The sequence below is a fragment of the Oncorhynchus clarkii genome, chromosome 28, assembly GCF_045791955.1.
Source record: "Oncorhynchus clarkii lewisi isolate Uvic-CL-2024 chromosome 28, UVic_Ocla_1.0, whole genome shotgun sequence".
Taxonomy (NCBI): Eukaryota; Metazoa; Chordata; class Actinopteri; order Salmoniformes; family Salmonidae; genus Oncorhynchus; species Oncorhynchus clarkii.
Genome location: NC_092174.1, coordinates 23158191 through 23175546, shown reverse-complemented (window position 1 = coordinate 23175546; position 17356 = coordinate 23158191). Strand labels below are relative to the sequence as shown.

General features: G+C 41.9%; 1 protein-coding gene across 4 annotated transcripts in view; it reads right to left on the bottom strand.

Annotated features, from left to right (window-relative positions):
- Positions 1-3887: 3887 nt before the first annotated feature.
- The window catches only part of LOC139386854 (KIAA1217 ortholog), an 83717-nt gene continuing 70248 nt past the window's right edge, over positions 3888-17356 (bottom strand). The window contains exons 14-20 of one of the 4 annotated variants that reach the window (XM_071132711.1): positions 10172-10416; positions 9776-9955; positions 9336-9455; positions 8572-8655; positions 6772-8475; positions 5757-5876; positions 3888-5112 (exon numbers count right to left, since the gene is read on the bottom strand). In XM_071132711.1, coding sequence (XP_070988812.1) covers positions 4564-5112; positions 5757-5876; positions 6772-8475; positions 8572-8655; positions 9336-9455; positions 9776-9955; positions 10172-10416 — 3002 coding nt within the window. In that variant the 3' untranslated portion in view covers positions 3888-4563. Of the gene's footprint in view, positions 5877-6771; positions 8476-8571; positions 8656-9335; positions 9456-9775; positions 9956-10171; positions 10417-17356 lie in introns of all 4 variants that reach the window. The other 3 variants (XM_071132708.1, XM_071132710.1, XM_071132709.1) reach the window with 3 other exon arrangements.

The window sequence follows — 17356 nt, the reverse complement described above, 5'->3', positions numbered from 1 at the left end:
TATGATGAATAGGTTTTAGCTAAAATTAATGTCTATATATGCCAGAGCTTTCCATTAGTTCTCTCTTAAAATGTATTGCATAAAGCCACTGTACTTGAACAAAGACTATATTGCACCCACTTTCATTAATTAAATAGAAAAAAATGTAATGTACAATTCAGTAATGAAGCATTGCAGCAGTTCCAAAACATATTTTTGACCCTTGAAGAGGGGTGGCAGGTAGCCTAGTGGTTAGTGTTGGACTAGCAACCGAAAGGTTGCAAGATCAAATCCCTGAGCTCACAAGGTAAACATCTGCCGTTCTGCACCTGAACAAGGCAGTTAACCCACTGTTCCTAGGCCGTCATTGTAAATAAGAATTTGTTCTTAACTGACTTGCCTAGATAAATAAAGGTAATGAAATAGAGCCTTTTGAATGTTTTTGTGACCCCCCCCAAGAACCAACACTGACGGCTATTTTCCACTGTCCAGCGTGCCTGCAACTCCATAATAAAGATACATTTTAGTCACATGCACCAAATACAACTGGTGTAGACTTTAATGTGAAATGCGTGCTTACGATCCCTTCCCAACGATGCAAAGTAAAAAATAATAAAACAGTAACATGAGAAATGAATAATAAAGTTACCAATGATTCTTTGTTTGCTCTCTGCAGTGCTGGCTGCTAAACGTTGCTATGATGACCTATCTAAATACCAACAAAGGACAGCACTCACATTATGCACTTTCATTGATTTAGGGCAACAGTTAAAAATGAAGACAATAGATTTGACCACATTCCCCCCTAATCTATTTTTAGCCAGGACCGTAGATGGTGGCCATAGAGTGTGACCCACCATATGGGAAATATTGCTTTTACCCACAGTGGTCACCAACACTGGTCATGGAGAGCTACAGGGTCATGGGGAGCTACAGGGTCATGGGGAGCTACAGGGTCATGGAGAGCTACAGGGTCATGGGGAGCTACAGGGTCATGGGGAGCTACAGGGTCATGGGGAGCTACAGGGTCATGGGGAGCTACAGGGTCATGGGGAGCTACAGGGTTTGTAGACTTCTGTTCCTGCCAAATACCAACACTTTAACACTTGCTTTTGTTCCACTAATAATCTATGGTGTAATTTGTTCATTGTAAATCTTGTTGGTACTGGATATGTTGGCATGTTGATCTGTAGATATTTATTATCCTTACTGGGTTAACATCTTCACCTCACCTCGTTCATGCTCTGTGCTGTTGCTAAAGATCTAACAACATGGCAAATTTATTCACATTTCTAGTATTACTTACAGAAAACTACTTGGCTAATTTGGCAACCATACTGATTGACACCCTCATTACAGTAATTCCAATTAGAAATGCAAATTAGGAAGCCACATCTTTGATTAACTGACAGAAAGTTCCTTGTTGGTTTGTGGATGTCCTCCTAGACTTGTGCTGTTGATGTGACACTACTATAAAGCATTGGGAGAGATCATAATTAACCCTATGATGCTAAAGTGAGTTATTTTTAATTACCAGCCATCCGTCCCTCTGTGTTGCATCTCACAATCTGGACTCTCTTCAACTTTCCTGTGTTAAATATGATGCAGAATGATGATATGCTAATTACCGTAGATGGGCATTGGGATTCATTATGTCTGGAATTTACATGAGCTAATTATCGTTTAATGAAACTAATTACTAATAATTTTACTAATTAAAAGGATGAGATATCTCATTATGTTTTTTTTTTCTTAGTGTGATTCCACAATGGACTGTGTGCATATACAGTATGGACAAATTGTTTCAGGAAATGTGTTAATGACATTCACTAACACATATTATTTGTAATGTCTAAATGTGTTTTCATGTAGTTTTCTTTGTAATAGCAATATCCTTTCATGACCTAATCATATGACCATTTAAATCGGTTTTAGAATTTCAGATTTTATTTTGGACTTTTGGACAAATGATTGCTTCAATATCATGGGAAGCTGTTTGAAATGTGTTTGATATAGACACAAATAATATTACATTTAGGTATAGCTATTTTAGGTAAATTATACAGAGCATTTGAAAAATACTGGTATGCAAACTGGAGTTTTGCTGTCTGGCTGCTCTCTTTCCTGTACAATTGCATGTGTATATTGACTTCTGTTGGGCAATAATAGGAAGCGTAAAACTGACTTTGCATTGATTCCCAGAATATGTCAGTGAACCGATTTTCATACAATCACACAGATTAATATAACATGAAGACATAAAGCATACAGCAAATCACTAACAGAAAGCCCTTTATTAGTTTCTCAACCTCACAAGCATTCAATTCTACAATACCTTTTTACAACATGGTTTACAGCTTTACAAAATCAGAGAACACTAAATATTTACAGAGTTGTGCAAACAATAGTTCTCTAACATGACAGATAAATCTCTAAAAGGGCATGCATAGGACTGAAGTTTGGCAAGTTAAAATACTTTTCTGAAGACAAAACCCTCTTAAATACATACACTTGCATGTAAACTTCTGTCACTAATTATGAATGTAAACACCAGTTACTAATATGAATATAAGTCAGTTGCCATCTCAAAGGTAAACATTACAATGTCCACATAGTGCATGTCTTAGATACATGATCTGTAAAACCAAACACTTTAGTACAAGCATGTTAGCACATCTACTGCCTTAAAAGGCCTCTAAACATTATTTTGCATGTACAGTAGCTATCTTGTTAGCTCAAAGGATTTGGCAGTGCATCGGAAGCTTGAGAAATCACCAAGCATTTTGTTCTTCAAAGTTCCACTCGCACAACTCCACACATCTAAGATCATTGCATAAGAGAGTGACTGATGCTAGATGAAAGTCTGCATCTATGCCTTCATCCACCATAGAAATGTAAATAAATGATTTGATTTCTTTACATAAATTGTTATTTTAGATCAAATCTTTATATTATTAAGTGTCACTCTAATTCGTATAAAATATAACACCATCCGTTAAAATCACAGATTTCTCACATCAATAAAAATGTAACTAGATTTCCAGCACCACTAAACTACATTAGTATTAACTCTAGAATGTTTGCACCTTTTTGTGTTGATCATTTGTAAAGCTAGTAGTTCTTGTGAATATGGTTATGGACCCCGGTTATACAACAGGGTCATTCCACCAATTCGGTGCCTTTTGAGAAGTGTAACTTGGAAGAAAAAAAACCCTTTTGATTTCACTTAATTTGTACATTCGGTCATAAAATGCACATTTAACTTCATAAAAACATGTTCACGTAAAAAAAAAATGACCCTATTAAGTGCCAAATAAAGTAACATTTCATCTTAAATCAGCCATTAATCCCCTTGTGAACAGGGGGAATGTACGTTTGTTGTGTGCAACAGGGAGTGGCAATTAAATGCAAGCTTCACAAAAACAATGGAATAGCTTAAACATTTCTAGCCTGTCTTATCTATGTGTTTTGCTCGACCCCATTCAGTTTTCCACCACAAAACACCAGAAAATGGCCAAAAAGGGTAGAAACGGCTCACCTGCTTTTACACCATGATTTGACTATGTTTTTTAAAGGAATAGTTTCACCATATTAAAAACAGATTTCAGTTAATGTAACAGGATTGACCTTAAAATGTAAATGTTTTGTCTTTTAGAAGAACCTCTTATCCAGAGCGACTTACAGGAGCAATTAGGGTTAAGTGGGTCCTCAAGGGCACAGACAGAATTTACATCTAGTCAGCTCGGGGATTCGAAACAGCGACCTTTCGGTTATTGGCCCATCGCTCTTAACTGCTAAACTTCTTGCCTCCAAAACGAGAGATAGATTTAAATGAATCACTAATCACATGAAATAAAAAATACTTTCCAGAAATGACTGTCAAAGCAACAACTAGGGCTTAGGAAATTATGGAGGAATCTTTGGATTAAGTGGGTTGAAATCTTCCTTGAAGTGACAGGGTTGATGGAGGAACATGTCAAAATGCTGAATTGGCACTTTAGCAAACCTTTATTCATATTCATAAAAAACATTGAATTCTCCATGGAGTCTATATTAAAGGGCACTTCATTTAATATAACAGGCTTTAACAATTCAATGTGCACAATGTCTATTTAAATATCAAAAGGCGTTATTTTCGTGGAACAACCCATAAACTGAGGCAGAAATGAAAAAAGGTCCCCTTTCTGAAAGGGAGCATGGAATGAAAACCAGTTCACGCTATTCTCTGTTTTTGTATGTGAACTCAAATTAATCATGATCAAAAACTTATCAAAGCTAGAGAGAAACGAGAGAATGCCCTGCAATTGTATTAGGTTGCCTTGAAAACAGCACTTCCCTCCACTATACTTTATACTGTTATGTAACAGGGGTCTGTGTGCTGCTAAAAGCTTAGCTTCCTCCACTGTCCGAATGCCCCATACTGGGTTCGCAACACACGTAACTGTCCTCCTTGACAATGTTCCAACGCGTTGAGCCACCCAAAACGTACAAATTGGATGGCTCCATCTGCAACATTTCAAGCAAGCTGTGGCATGAGTTTACGGTATGTTTTAAACTTTGTTACATATAGATATAAAAAGATAATCATATGTCCTTGGACAAAGAAGCTGCTGGTGTATGTGTGGTTTTGCTGCTGTATCCACCTTGCATCTTGTGTCCGGTGAAGCTGGGTATATGAGCAATGCGGTGGATACTCCTCACACCTTGACTCATGGCAGTCGGGGAGAGGAGGGAAGGAGAGGGAGGGGAGGAGGAGGTGGAGGACGTGGATGTGGGGGACAAAGAGGAGGAGTTGGAAGAGGGGGAGGTGGAGGAGGAAGAGGAAGATGAGCAGTGAGAGAAAGGGCTGGGTCGGCCATTTTGGGTTTGTGATGAGAGGGAAAGATTTTGACGTCTGTCATTGAGAGAAGGACTAGGAGGGACGAGACGACTCAGATTAAGAGATGGGATGAAAGATTTGTGTGAGGAGGATGGGGAGGAGGAAGGTGATTTAATAAGGTTAGACACAGTGTTTGGACCGGGCAATGACATATTTTTTCCAGAGCTATGACAAAAGGCTGGGATCTTAGAAGCAGGTAAAGCAAGGAAATAATGGTTACTATCCCCACCAGCTTTCTCAGCACTTCTGTTAGCCTGCGAAACAAAGATGGCGGGAGATATGGAATGTCAAGAAAGGCAAAAGAAGGGTTATTATACAAAGATAAATAAGCATCATGTTAGAAAGCAAAGAGGTGGCACTAAAATACACTAATTATAGATCATTCATAGAAAATATGAAGTCAGGAAATTATCTACAGGGTTAATGATGCCCACTACTTCACTAATTCAATGCACCAACTCATAACACACATGCAGTGTTTATGACATAAATATCATGCTTCTCAGGGTGAGATAAAGAGGGTTAAATAATATTTGGACAGTTGACAGAGGGTGAACTTAGTTTGAAAATAGGTTCAGTTTAGTTGATTTAGTTTAAGGTTGAAGACGTTGAAAAAGTGAAGTGAATATATCCTTGCCAATCTTCTATCCTTGCCTCCACCTCCAAGTGAATTACAGTTACATGGTGAGCATGCATATAGAGGGGAAGAAGAGGGTACAGATGGTAACAGTCAAAAGGTCTTGAAGACATACAGTAGGAGAACAAGACAGAGAGTGAGTGGATTCAACAAACATATCCTATAATTGTACAGTTTCCAAGGCTTCATGTAAACTTCTCTAAATCATGAAAGTAGTTTCTCCAATACTTCCTAACACAGGCCATCTTACAGTAAAACTACCTGTGGAAACTGCTTCTGAGTTTTTCCTCCTGGTTTGTCAGCTGACCCGGCTGGTTGCTGCCAGGACTTTGCAGACACAGAAAGTGACATCTGACTCGAAGAAGGAGAGCCACTGGTATTCTGTAAGTATTCAAAAACAGACATAAATCATATATTAGGAACAGATTGTGAAAACACCTAAGAGCCAAAGCAACAACAACAGAAAAGACATGTATCCAGAGATAAGATGTGCTTACAGTAGATCTGTGCTTCCCAAACTGAGCTACTAGTAGAGTTACCAGCTCCAGGGGGAAGTCTGAGACTGTAATGGGGGATTTTGTGTTGAGCTGTATTCTTTTTTTAGTTTGCACTTATAGTTTCACATGCTGTTTGGACATTATTAGTAAAAGCTAATTAAGTTATTTTACTATCAGCTGAGAATAAATTAGCACCCTTGTAATTGATGGTTAAAAACAAATAATATTTATTTATGGTGTTGCGGTATGCCAGAGATGTTTTCATAAAGTAATAACGTTATATTGCCTGTGATTACAGGCTTTGGGTATATCTAGAAAGCTGCCGAGTCAAGTTAGGGGTCCTCGTTTTTTTTCTAAAGTTCAGGAGCCACTGACCCGCCTGCATCAACACTGAGAGCAAAGCATGCACAGTGGAACCATGGCCACAATATAAAGCCAGTCATTTTAAAGCCAGTCACTGTTCAGAGTCCACAATTAGGAAACAAACACACATCATAGCAACCCAGGTACCCTGGGACAACAATCATGTCAGCTGACACCACAAAGACAGCTTATAAGCAGAGGTAGATCCCAGCTGTATCCCCAGCAGCGCCTGAAAAACATGTTCATCTTTAGTGGTTAGAGGGAGAGAAGGTGGGAATCTACCAGGGACCCAGCCACCAGCCCAGCTCTCAAAGGGACACAGCCACCAGCCCAGCCCTCATAGGGACCCAGCCACCAGCCCTCACAGGGACCCAGCCACCAGTGCAGCGTTAGGGGGAAGGAGCTCTAAGAGAGACCTGTTTCTTGGAGCTGCTTGTGATGGATGGCCTGGGAAGTTCTGGTTTGGACTTCTTACTCTGAGGATGCTTCAGGAACTTTGAGACCTGAGGAGGGGCAGGCCTCTTGGAGGGACTTCTCTCTCGTTGGGATTTCACTGTGGCTGGAGACTCTTCACAGGAGTCGGTGTTAGGCGCTGCTGGGCTTATATTGTCCACAGTGATCTCCAGCTGTTTAATGGTCTCCTCTAGACTGGTTATGGAGTCGTAGGCATTCTTACAGATCTCCTCTGTCCTGCGTTTAGAGTTTGACCTGGTGAGAGTGCTTGGTGACGTGATGTTATTCACAGAGGTGAGGTGACTAAAGTCAGTTTGTGGTATGCTACTGCTGTTGATCTCAAACCTTTCGGTCTCATTCATGTGTCCGTCCCACTCCTCCTCGTCCTCATAGACCACCACCTGAAGTGTCTTCTTCCCTGTTTTGGTCCCAGTGCGAATCGCCTGGCTGATGGCCGCCAGCTTATTTTTGGGGAACTTGAATTTGAACTTCTTTTTGGTCTCTGGTTTGCTGGTGTTTGAGGGCTCTGTTTTAGACTGTTCTGGTAATGAGCACTCTGCTGTACTCTTCTGTTGCGCAACCACAGCAGGAGTATTATGGTGACTGGTTGCAGTGTTTCCTGTCACTGCTGTCTTGTTTGCCTGATGTAGATAAGTGTTAGACTTTACCTGAGGTACACTCTTCTCTGATCCTGCCTCCTCTGCTTCCTCCTTGATGCTCTCCTGGTGCAGCAGCCTATCCAGCTCCTCCTCACACTCAAAGATGGTGGACATACGCTTGTAGGCCGACCGGATGTCCATGGGCTCGTCGAATATGATGATCACAGGCTTCCTGTCGAAGCCACTGTGCTCCTGGCTGATACTGGTGGTGTCGTTCCCCACACTGACGGTCTGAACCTCGGACATGCTGGTACCATTCACTATCTCCTGGTACTCCCCAGTGGACAGAGCCTGCACTCTGTTGCTGGTGATCATCATGAAGGAGATGTTCTCAGGGGGAGGAGGGCCCTCTTCGTCTGGGAGGTCAGGGCTCAGGCTGCTGCCCTCCTCTACATACCTTGGTGCTCTGCTTCTGAAGGACCTCAACACTACCTGCTGGCTCTGGCTGTCACCCAGGCCCCTGCTCTCTGGTGGAGACCCTGGACTACCTGAAACCTCTTGGCCTGTACTACTCACAAACTGGATTACTGGTACTGGTGGTGATAAAGATGATGATAGTGGAAGTGGTGGTGATGCTGGTGAAGATGGTGGTGGTGATGATGACGAAGATGATGATGGTTTACTGTTAGTAAGATAGTCTTGCTGAGAGGGTTCAGATATGTCCTGCTTCTCTGCAGGTATTGGAGGAGACACAGGTTCAACTACCCCCACTTTCTGACACTGAACAGGATCCTTCCGGACATTCTCATCAACGACGCTCTCCTTCCCACTATCTTCTCCAACTGCTATCTTCTGTATATTAGGAGGACAATCTTGGCTTTCCAGCACTGAGTTACATGATACCAGAGGTGTTGTGTCTGCTATTAGTAACTCTGTCTGCTGGGAGTCAAATGTATTTGAGTTTGCCACCTGTGAGGGGGACAATGTTCCCTCCCTGCCTTCCGATTGGTCTGTTTTTCCCGATGGAGGCTTCTCATTGGATAACTGTCCTGTGACATAATACATGACCTGGGAAAAAAAAATCAGGGAAATATCAACATCAAAAATATACAATATACTGTATTCTGACTGAGGAACATGGTTATTTGGGGACTTAAGACTTACCCTGGGACTCTTTGGAGCAATGACAAATCTGTTTTCGTTAGTGTTGAGCACACTTTTCTCTTTACCCTTGTTCTCCTGACTCTCCTATGACAGTTTAGGAGATAACATCATTGCACAACAGCTCCGGGTTCAGTTTACATTTCAAATTACATTGAGGAGACCAACCTTGGCAGCCAAGAGGGCATGCTTAGAAAACTAAGGGAAATAGAGTCAAGCACAATGTCATAAGAGATATGCTACAAATGATCAGATGCAGATTCATTCACGGAGCCAGGCAAGAACACTGCACAGTGTGAATGACAAGTCTAATCTCAGAGTGGAAGGAAATGGAAATTAATTGAAGATAATATCACATTTGCAAATCAAGAGCAAACATTTTCCAACACCAAGAGACACCATACACCTTTAATATGAGATCAGCCAATTCTCTGAAAGGCATTGATAACATGACAGACAGGAAACACCAAAAGAAACACCAAACCTCCGGCCCCCCAGGCCATTCCAATAGCAATAGCTGCAATAGCTGAACACAGCAATGAGTGGCAGTCAGACCAGTGTTCAGAAGCATATTCAATCAAAAGCAAGCTTTAGATCCAAGCTCAGACCAGATTCAGAGGCTGATTAAGCTGTAAGCACAGACAGTACTGACAGGCAGGCCCCAGATCAGATTAGTGTTCGAGGCCAGACAAGCAGTGAGTGAGTTACAAGCAGTGCATGCCTAAGGGGGCCGGAACGGGTTAGAAAAAGGGTACCACATCTGTTACCTTTGGGTCTTTGGGTGAGAGAGAGAGTTCTGGCTCTATCTGTCTGACTTGAGTTGCAGTGCTTGTAAGGTCTATGACACACTTTGTGCTTACATCTCTAAGAGTGTACTTCTGAAACACCTGAGGAGGTCAAATTGCACCGATTAGATCACAGATCGTATATCATGACAAGGCCTCTGTGGCTGTACAACAAAGGCTGAGTTAAATATCACAGTAACTGATGTATTAGGCAGGGCATAGTCTTGTTCACACAGACAAAACCCTTTCCTCCATTGAACAACAGAGGGAGACATGAACACATTTCCATGAGGTTTTCGTAGTAAGGCAGGTAAGATAAGACCACATACAATAGAGCTACTGTTTATGTTAAAAAAGGCTAAAAAAAATAGACAAAGGCTTTGTACATATTTGTGGTTTACATGTGACTTGTGTATTTTTACCTGTAGTTCCTTCATGAATTTATCCTCCTCCTCATCATCATCCTCTTCTTCTTCGTCCTCCTTTAACCCTGGCTCAGCTGAGGCTATAAAAACAGGAGTGGTTTGGGGCTTGGGCTTGACCTCTGGGGGCTGTCTGGTGGGTTTGGGACTGGGTTGAGGGACCACCGCCTCTTCATCATCCTGAAGGGGATAGTAACACACTGACTTGGACACTGGAATACTTGTCAGAGCAAAACTGGCTTAGATAAATTGCCACTGTACCCCCCACTAGGTCATGTGTGCATACACTACTAAAGACAACTATTTGACTGGCAGTGTTATGAGGTTATCCTGTTGAAGACAGCTGTCTGGGAATGCTGCTTGACTAGTGAAATTGCCAACAAATGAGTAGCACACCTGGGCGGTGGTGGCTTCCTTCCTGGTAGTAAAGATGACTTCTCCAGACCTCCCTGTGGTCAGCCCTGGGCCGGACAGTGAAGGGAAGAACCTCCGTGGTGGGGGTGGTGGAAGAGACTTCCCTGACTTCTCTGGGCTGTTCTTCATCTCTCTCTCCACACTGGGCCTGCGAGGCTTTTCAACCATAGACTTATGTGGTCGCTCAGGGCTGACCTGAACAGTCACATCAGCTGGCTGAGTGGGTTCTGTCAGATGACGACACACAGACACAGACAATTTATACTGTATGTAGAGCATAAATAATACATACACATCTTGACATAAGTTTTATTAAACCATGTTTTCCACCCCTTAGCACCCCGCCTGGCAATAGGTTGGTTGTCAGTCCCCACCCCCCCCATATCTCTATCTACCTGCCCCCTACCCCATATCCCCTAACCTAGGATGCTTTTACGTCCACCCCCCCCCGTCAACGAGAGAAAACCCTCCCCATACCAGCCCTTCCCTGTGGGCCTGAAAGCAATGACTAACAAAAAATATGAATATAGGTACTGTATCTTAGGATGCTTCTTAGATTGATGACACTGGACACATAAGTATGTTTTAGTATTTAAATGGTAACTTTGAATAACATTACCGGAAAGCACCTGGTGTAAAACTACCTGAGGCTTTCTCGAGCACGATATATATGGCAGACATTTAAACGTCGACGGATAGCAGAAAGCAAACCCCGTTTTGAATCAATACTGCCATCTATTGGTAAACATAATACTCAACATAAATATTTCAGGTTACTACAGTGTGTATATATATATACTGTAGTAACTGTAGTAACCTGAAATATTTATGTTGAGTATTATGTTTACCATATATATATATATATATATATATATATATATATATATACACACATATATATATATATATATATATACACGTATATATATACATATATATATATATATATATATATATATATATATATATATATATATATATATATATATATATATATATGTGTGTGTGTGTGTGTGTGTTGGGCTTTAGCTCAGATTATTCTTCACAGTCTTCTTCACAAAGCAAATTTGTCCAGGCCTCAATTGTTTCTTGACTAGCACCTTTCATTCTCGCTGTCGATAATTCTAATGTTATAACTTCTACAAGTGACTGTATCCACTGGTGAATTGTGAGAGAGTGGGGTGTTTGCCACTTAAGAGCCAGCATCTTTTTTTTTTGCGGAAGTGCTGCCTGCCAGCAGTAATCGTCTGTGATTGACTGAGAGATTGAAGGAGCTATCATCGTTAAGTATGAACGCATTGAATGTTTACATTCATGCACTTCAAAATTAATTTTGTAACTTTGTCCCAGAAGCATTTAACTGCAGGTCACTCCAACATCACATGAAGGAATGTGCCTACCTGTTTTAGGGGACACAGTGAACAGTGTGATAAAACTTTTCTTTGGTGTTAAATACAGTCTGTGAACAAATTTAGAATGTATAAATTGATGGTTCAGATTATGGGATGACAAGGTCATATTTTTCCATTTTCTTTTCCAGTTAAAGGGTTATTCAGATTCACTTACTGTAGATCTGTGTACCATACTTTTTAAATATCTAGCCTAGAATATGAGCTTTCCAAAAGTGCTTTAAAAAAAACCTTTATTTATAGATTTTCAGATATAACAACAAAAACAGTTCAACCCCAAACCCTCATCCCTCCCTCCAAACCACCCACCCACCCACAAAAGGCATCTATAAAAGTAAGTTAAATAGGAAAGAAAAATAGAAACAAACATTAATAGAAACTGAAACATTGGAAAAATCAGCACAAATGGCCACTAGAACTGACATGACTGCTCACCAAACTATGCAAGTTACACTAAGTAAAAGACAGGCTCCACGTATTGTATTAATGGAGACCAGTTTAAGTCTAACTTCTGTCGGGACCCAAGCACAGTGTATCTAACCCTCTCCAGAGGCAGGGATGACATCACTTCCTTAACCCACTGCATAAAGGAGGGCGGCTTTGCAGACTTCCAGTGAAAGAGGACAAGGTGGCAAGCTAGCAGTGATGCTGTCGCATTCGCCTGATGTGTGGTAGCATTCTGGTCTAGGGGAAGTACCCCAAAAATGGCAGTGACTGGGTTGGGGGCAAACAGTTGTATTACACATATGTGAGAACGCATCAAAAATGGGTCCCAGAGGCCACTCAAAGATTTGCATGACCAAAACATGTTTTCCACAGTTGCTGGACTCTGGGGTCAACATTTGGGTATATTTTTGCCAATCTGTCATTTGAGTAATGGAGACGGTGCAAAACCTTAAACTGAATAAGCCATTGCCTTATGCAAAATGATGTGTGGATACGCTCAATACTTTATTACCATATACTGTATCATCCGGTAGCTCGCCACCTGTGTCTTGCTCCATTGCAGATTTTGTATTTGCAAAGGAAGGCGGATCAATGTCCTGTATTATGTCGTATAATCTTGAGATTGTGCCCTTCAGATAAGGGTTAAGATCTAAGCACCTCACGACTGGATACTTCTACACCTGCATTGCTTGCTGTTTGGGGTTTTAGGCTGGGTTTCTGTACAGCACTTTGAGATATCAGCTGATGTACGAAGGGCTATATAAATAAATTTGATTTGATTTGACTTAGTAGGCTCGAGTGGAAATGAAGGGAAATGTATTTTGGCAAAGCTGCAAGTATCTAAAAAAGTGGGTTTTGGGAATATTATGGTCAACCCTCAGAGTATCAAATGAGACGAATGTGTTATCAACAAATAGGTCACAAAAAAACATTTGCGGATTTGGTGGATTCGTCATTCGTGGACCACCTTATGAAATCCTGCTTACTGCGCTCCGGGAGTGTTTTGAAGTTATGTTTAAACAGAGTGTGTGACCTTCATCCCCAAATAAGAAAAAACCTGATGCTCCACCTTAAATGGGAAATTGGCATACCCAATTCCTTCTGCTAACTGATTCATGGGGAGGAGCATGCTTTTTGTTAGGTTTAACTTCTAACCAAAGAATGTCCCAAAACCTTGTAGCATGTCCAAGAGATGGGGTATAGACTCCACAGGGTTAGAGATGTATAAAAGAAGATTGTCTGCATATAAGGACACCTTGTGAGTCATGTTGCCCCTCAATATCCCCTTAATCCTCTCCTCCGCCCGCAGAGCGACAGCAAGAGGCTCAGTAACCATATTAAATAGGAAAGGGGATAAACAGCAACCCTGCCTGGCCCCCCTGTGGAGAGGGAAGTAGCTGGAGGTAACATTGTTGGTGCGAACAGAAGCCACTGGGGACGAGTACAAAATCTTAATCCAGTAAAGGAATGGCGGCCAAACACAAATCTCTCTAGTACTGTAAATAGATATTCCCACTCAACCCGGTCGAAAGCCTATTCAGCATCAAGAGATGACAACTCTGGCTGTAGAGTTGACTGGGCAGAATAAAGAACATTAAATAGTCGGCGAATATTGTAGAAATATTGCCTACCTGAGATAAATCAGGATTGGTCAGAGTTAATTATATTAGGCATCACTGTCTCTAAACGGCACAAAAGGCTTATAGGGCGGTATGAGCCACAGTCTAGGGGATTGTCTTTTTTAAGAAAAAACGAAATAGTCGCCTGGGTAAGTGTCTGTGGCAGTTTCTGACTAGAAAGGATTTCTTTGTACATTGAGCTGAGGATAGGAGATCATTTAGAGGAGAATGTTTTATAAAATTCAATAGGGAAGCCATCAGACCCAGGGGCTTTACCGCTCTGCATGGACTGGATTGCCAGAGTAGCTTCATCATCACTTATTGAGGCATCCATGTTGGTTTGTTCATCTGAATTGAGACAGGGGATGTCCAGATTGTCTAGAAATGCATGCATACAAGATGTGTCAGGAAGAGCCTCTGGTGAGTAAAGATCCGAATAGAATTGATTAAATTGATTGTTGATTTCTTTGGGATTGGTAGACGTTAAATCAGCTGCAACACAGATTTAAGGTATGGTGCTGCTAGCAGCGGATTGTCAAAGCTGGTGAGATAACAACTTGCCAGCTTTCTCTCAGTGTACATAGAATTTTTGACTGGACTTAAAACAGAAGCTGCGCAGTTTGTTTGGTGGAAAGATTGTCAAATTTCGATTGGTGTAGCAGTCTCTCTTTGTAGAGTGCAGGAGTTGGAGAAGAAGCATATCTGTTGTCCACATTTAGATTGAGTTGAGAGAGCTCCGATAAGCGTTTGGTGCGCTGTGTGTTGTCAGGGTAGCCTAGTGGTTAGAGCGGTGGACTAGTAACCGGAAGGTTGCAAGTTCAAACCCCCAAGCTGAGAAGGTACAAATCTGTTGTTCTGCCCCTGAACAGGCAGTTAACCAACTGTTCCTAGGCTGTCATTGAAAATAAGAATTTGTTCTTAACTGACTTGCCTGGTTAAATGAAATAATTTGTCCCCTTAGATATGCTTTTAACGACTCCCACACAATAGAGTGAGACACATCAGGGGTGCAGTTGATCTGTAAAAAGACATCAATGTGAGTTGATATGTATTTTTTTAAAGGCACTACAGGATAGTAGTAGTGGGTCAAGTTGCCATACGCATTGTTACACAGTACTGTCCGGAAAGCGGATATCTAGCTGGACAGGGCTATGGTCTGATATAATGATGCTGTGATATTGGGGCGGCAGGTAGCCTAGCATTGGACTAGTAACCGAAAGGTAGCAACATCGAATCCCCAAGCAGGTAAAAATCTGTCGTTCTGCCCCTGAACTAGGCAGTGTTCCTAGGCCGTCATTGAAAATAAGAATTTGCTCTTAACTGACTTGCCTAGTTAAATAAAGGTAAGTATATATATATATATATATATATATATATTGTCTATTACAAAAGGAAGAATTCTATTGTTCAGCAGGAAAAATTTGTTGATTACTGCGCCTGATTTTGAAAGAAAATGTAAAAAAAAATTGGCTATTAGTTACAAAAGGAAGAATTTTATTGTCAAAATCAGTAATCAACTCATTTCTAGAATCATATATAAAAAAAAATGTTTAGCCCATTTTTCTCCCCAATTTCGTGGTATCCAATTGTTAATAGTTACTGTCTTGTCTCATCGCTACAACTCCCGTACGGGCTCGGGAGAGCCGAAGGTCGAGAGCCATGCGTCCTCCGAAACACAACCCAACCAAGCCGCACTGCTTCTTAACACAGCGCGCATCCAATCCGGAAGCCAGCCGCACCAATGTGTCGGAGGAAACACCGTACACCTAGCGACCTGGTCAGTGTGCACTGCACCCGGCCCGCCACAGGAGTCGCTAGTGCACGATGAGACAAGGATATCCCTACCGGCCAAACCCTCCCTAACCCGGACGACACTAGGCCAATTGTGCGTCGCCCCATGGACCTCCCGGTCGCGGCTCCCGGTCGCGGCCGGCTGCGACAGAGCCTGGGCTCGAACCCAGAGTCTCTGGTGGCACAGCTAGCACTGCGATGCAGTGTAGAATCCTATAATTTGTCTGATCCATGGAGGAGCAATCCCACAGAAAACAAGTAAAACTCAGAGTATGATTTGTGAACTGGAGGAAAAAAAGGAGTACTGTTTAGCAGTGGGATTTGCTCCCACATTGTTGGGCTTCGGTCGGGATCTGTCTAGACTTGGATGCAATACACATTTGAAATCTCCGCCCAATATCAAATGATGAGGGTTAAGGTCGGGAACTGTTGCGATAAGGTCAGAGAAATTGAGCGTCATCCCAATTAGGATCATAGAGGTTAGCCAGAATAAACCATTTTCCCATCACTATAATATATCTGCCATTAGTATCTGAAATTACTTTGGAGGAGACAAGCGGGGTACCTTTTCTGATAAGGATGGCTGCCCTGCTGGCCTTAGCACCAAAGTTGGAGTGAAATATTTAGTCTACCCATTTTCTCTTTAGTTTATCATGGTCGCTGGACCGGAGATGGGTCTCTTGGAGAGAAACCATGTCCGGACTTAAGGACTTAAGATGAGCATACACGCGGCTACGCTTGACCACCTGATTAGTTCCTTTCACGTTCCAGCTGATAAAGCAAGTGGAGCCTAGAGTATGTGAATTAGGCAGTCATAGTAATCAGAAATGAATGTTAGGACAATCACATGGCCAGTGTGCTGAAAGGTCAGAGTAATAAAATATAAATATAATTTTTTTAAAAACTGCTAAAAACAGCAAAATACCCTGAAGAAAACCTTGGACCCCTATGCTGGCCTTCCCCCTGTTGGAAGGCTGCATCTACCTCTCCTAGACTAGAGCAAAATGCTACTGTGTTAAACTGAACCTCAGTAAAGCTCTATCCAGGGCAAACATAATCACATTTACACCTAGGGAAGGGGATTCTGGAGGGAACCGGTCACACCCTGATCTGGTTCACCTGTCCTTGTGATTGTCTCCACCTCCTCCAGGTGTCGCTTATAATCCCCGGTGTATATATCCCTGTGCTTCCTGTCTCTCTGTGCCAGTTCATATTGTTTGCCAGCGGTATTCCTTGCTCCTATTTTTTCCCAGTCTCTGTTTGTTTCTAGTCCTCCTGGTTTCGATCCTTGCCTGTCCTGACTCCGAACCCGCCTGCCTGACCACCAGCCTGCATATCCCCTTGTACTGTTTTGGACTCGGATCTGATTTCTGACCCCTGCCTGGCCCGACCTCGAGACTTCATATCGTCTGGTACCGTTTGTACTCTGACCTGATTTATGAACTCTCGCCTGGCCCCGATATGCCTTTGACCAATCCCTTTGTTATAATAAATATCGGAGCGCTACCATCTGGCTCCTGTGTCTGCATTTGGGTCTCGCCATGTGCCCTGATAGATGCTTGAGGTGGTTCTAAGGTATCTTATGCTATATGCATATTTGAAGGATAGTAAAACAATATATAAAAAAAGGAGGTATAGGAATATGTCCCCCCCCCCACCCCCGACCAACCCCATATACTTGGGATGACTTAAAAACACATATACAGTTGAAGTCGGAAGTTTACATACACTTAGGTTGGAGTCATTAAAACTTGTTTTTCAACCACTCCACACATTTCTTGTAAACAAACTATAGTTTTGGCAAGTCGGTTAGGACATAGACTTTGTGCATGACAAGTAATTTTTCCAACAACTGTTTACAGACAATTCTAGTCGGTCAGAAGTTTACATACACTAAGTTG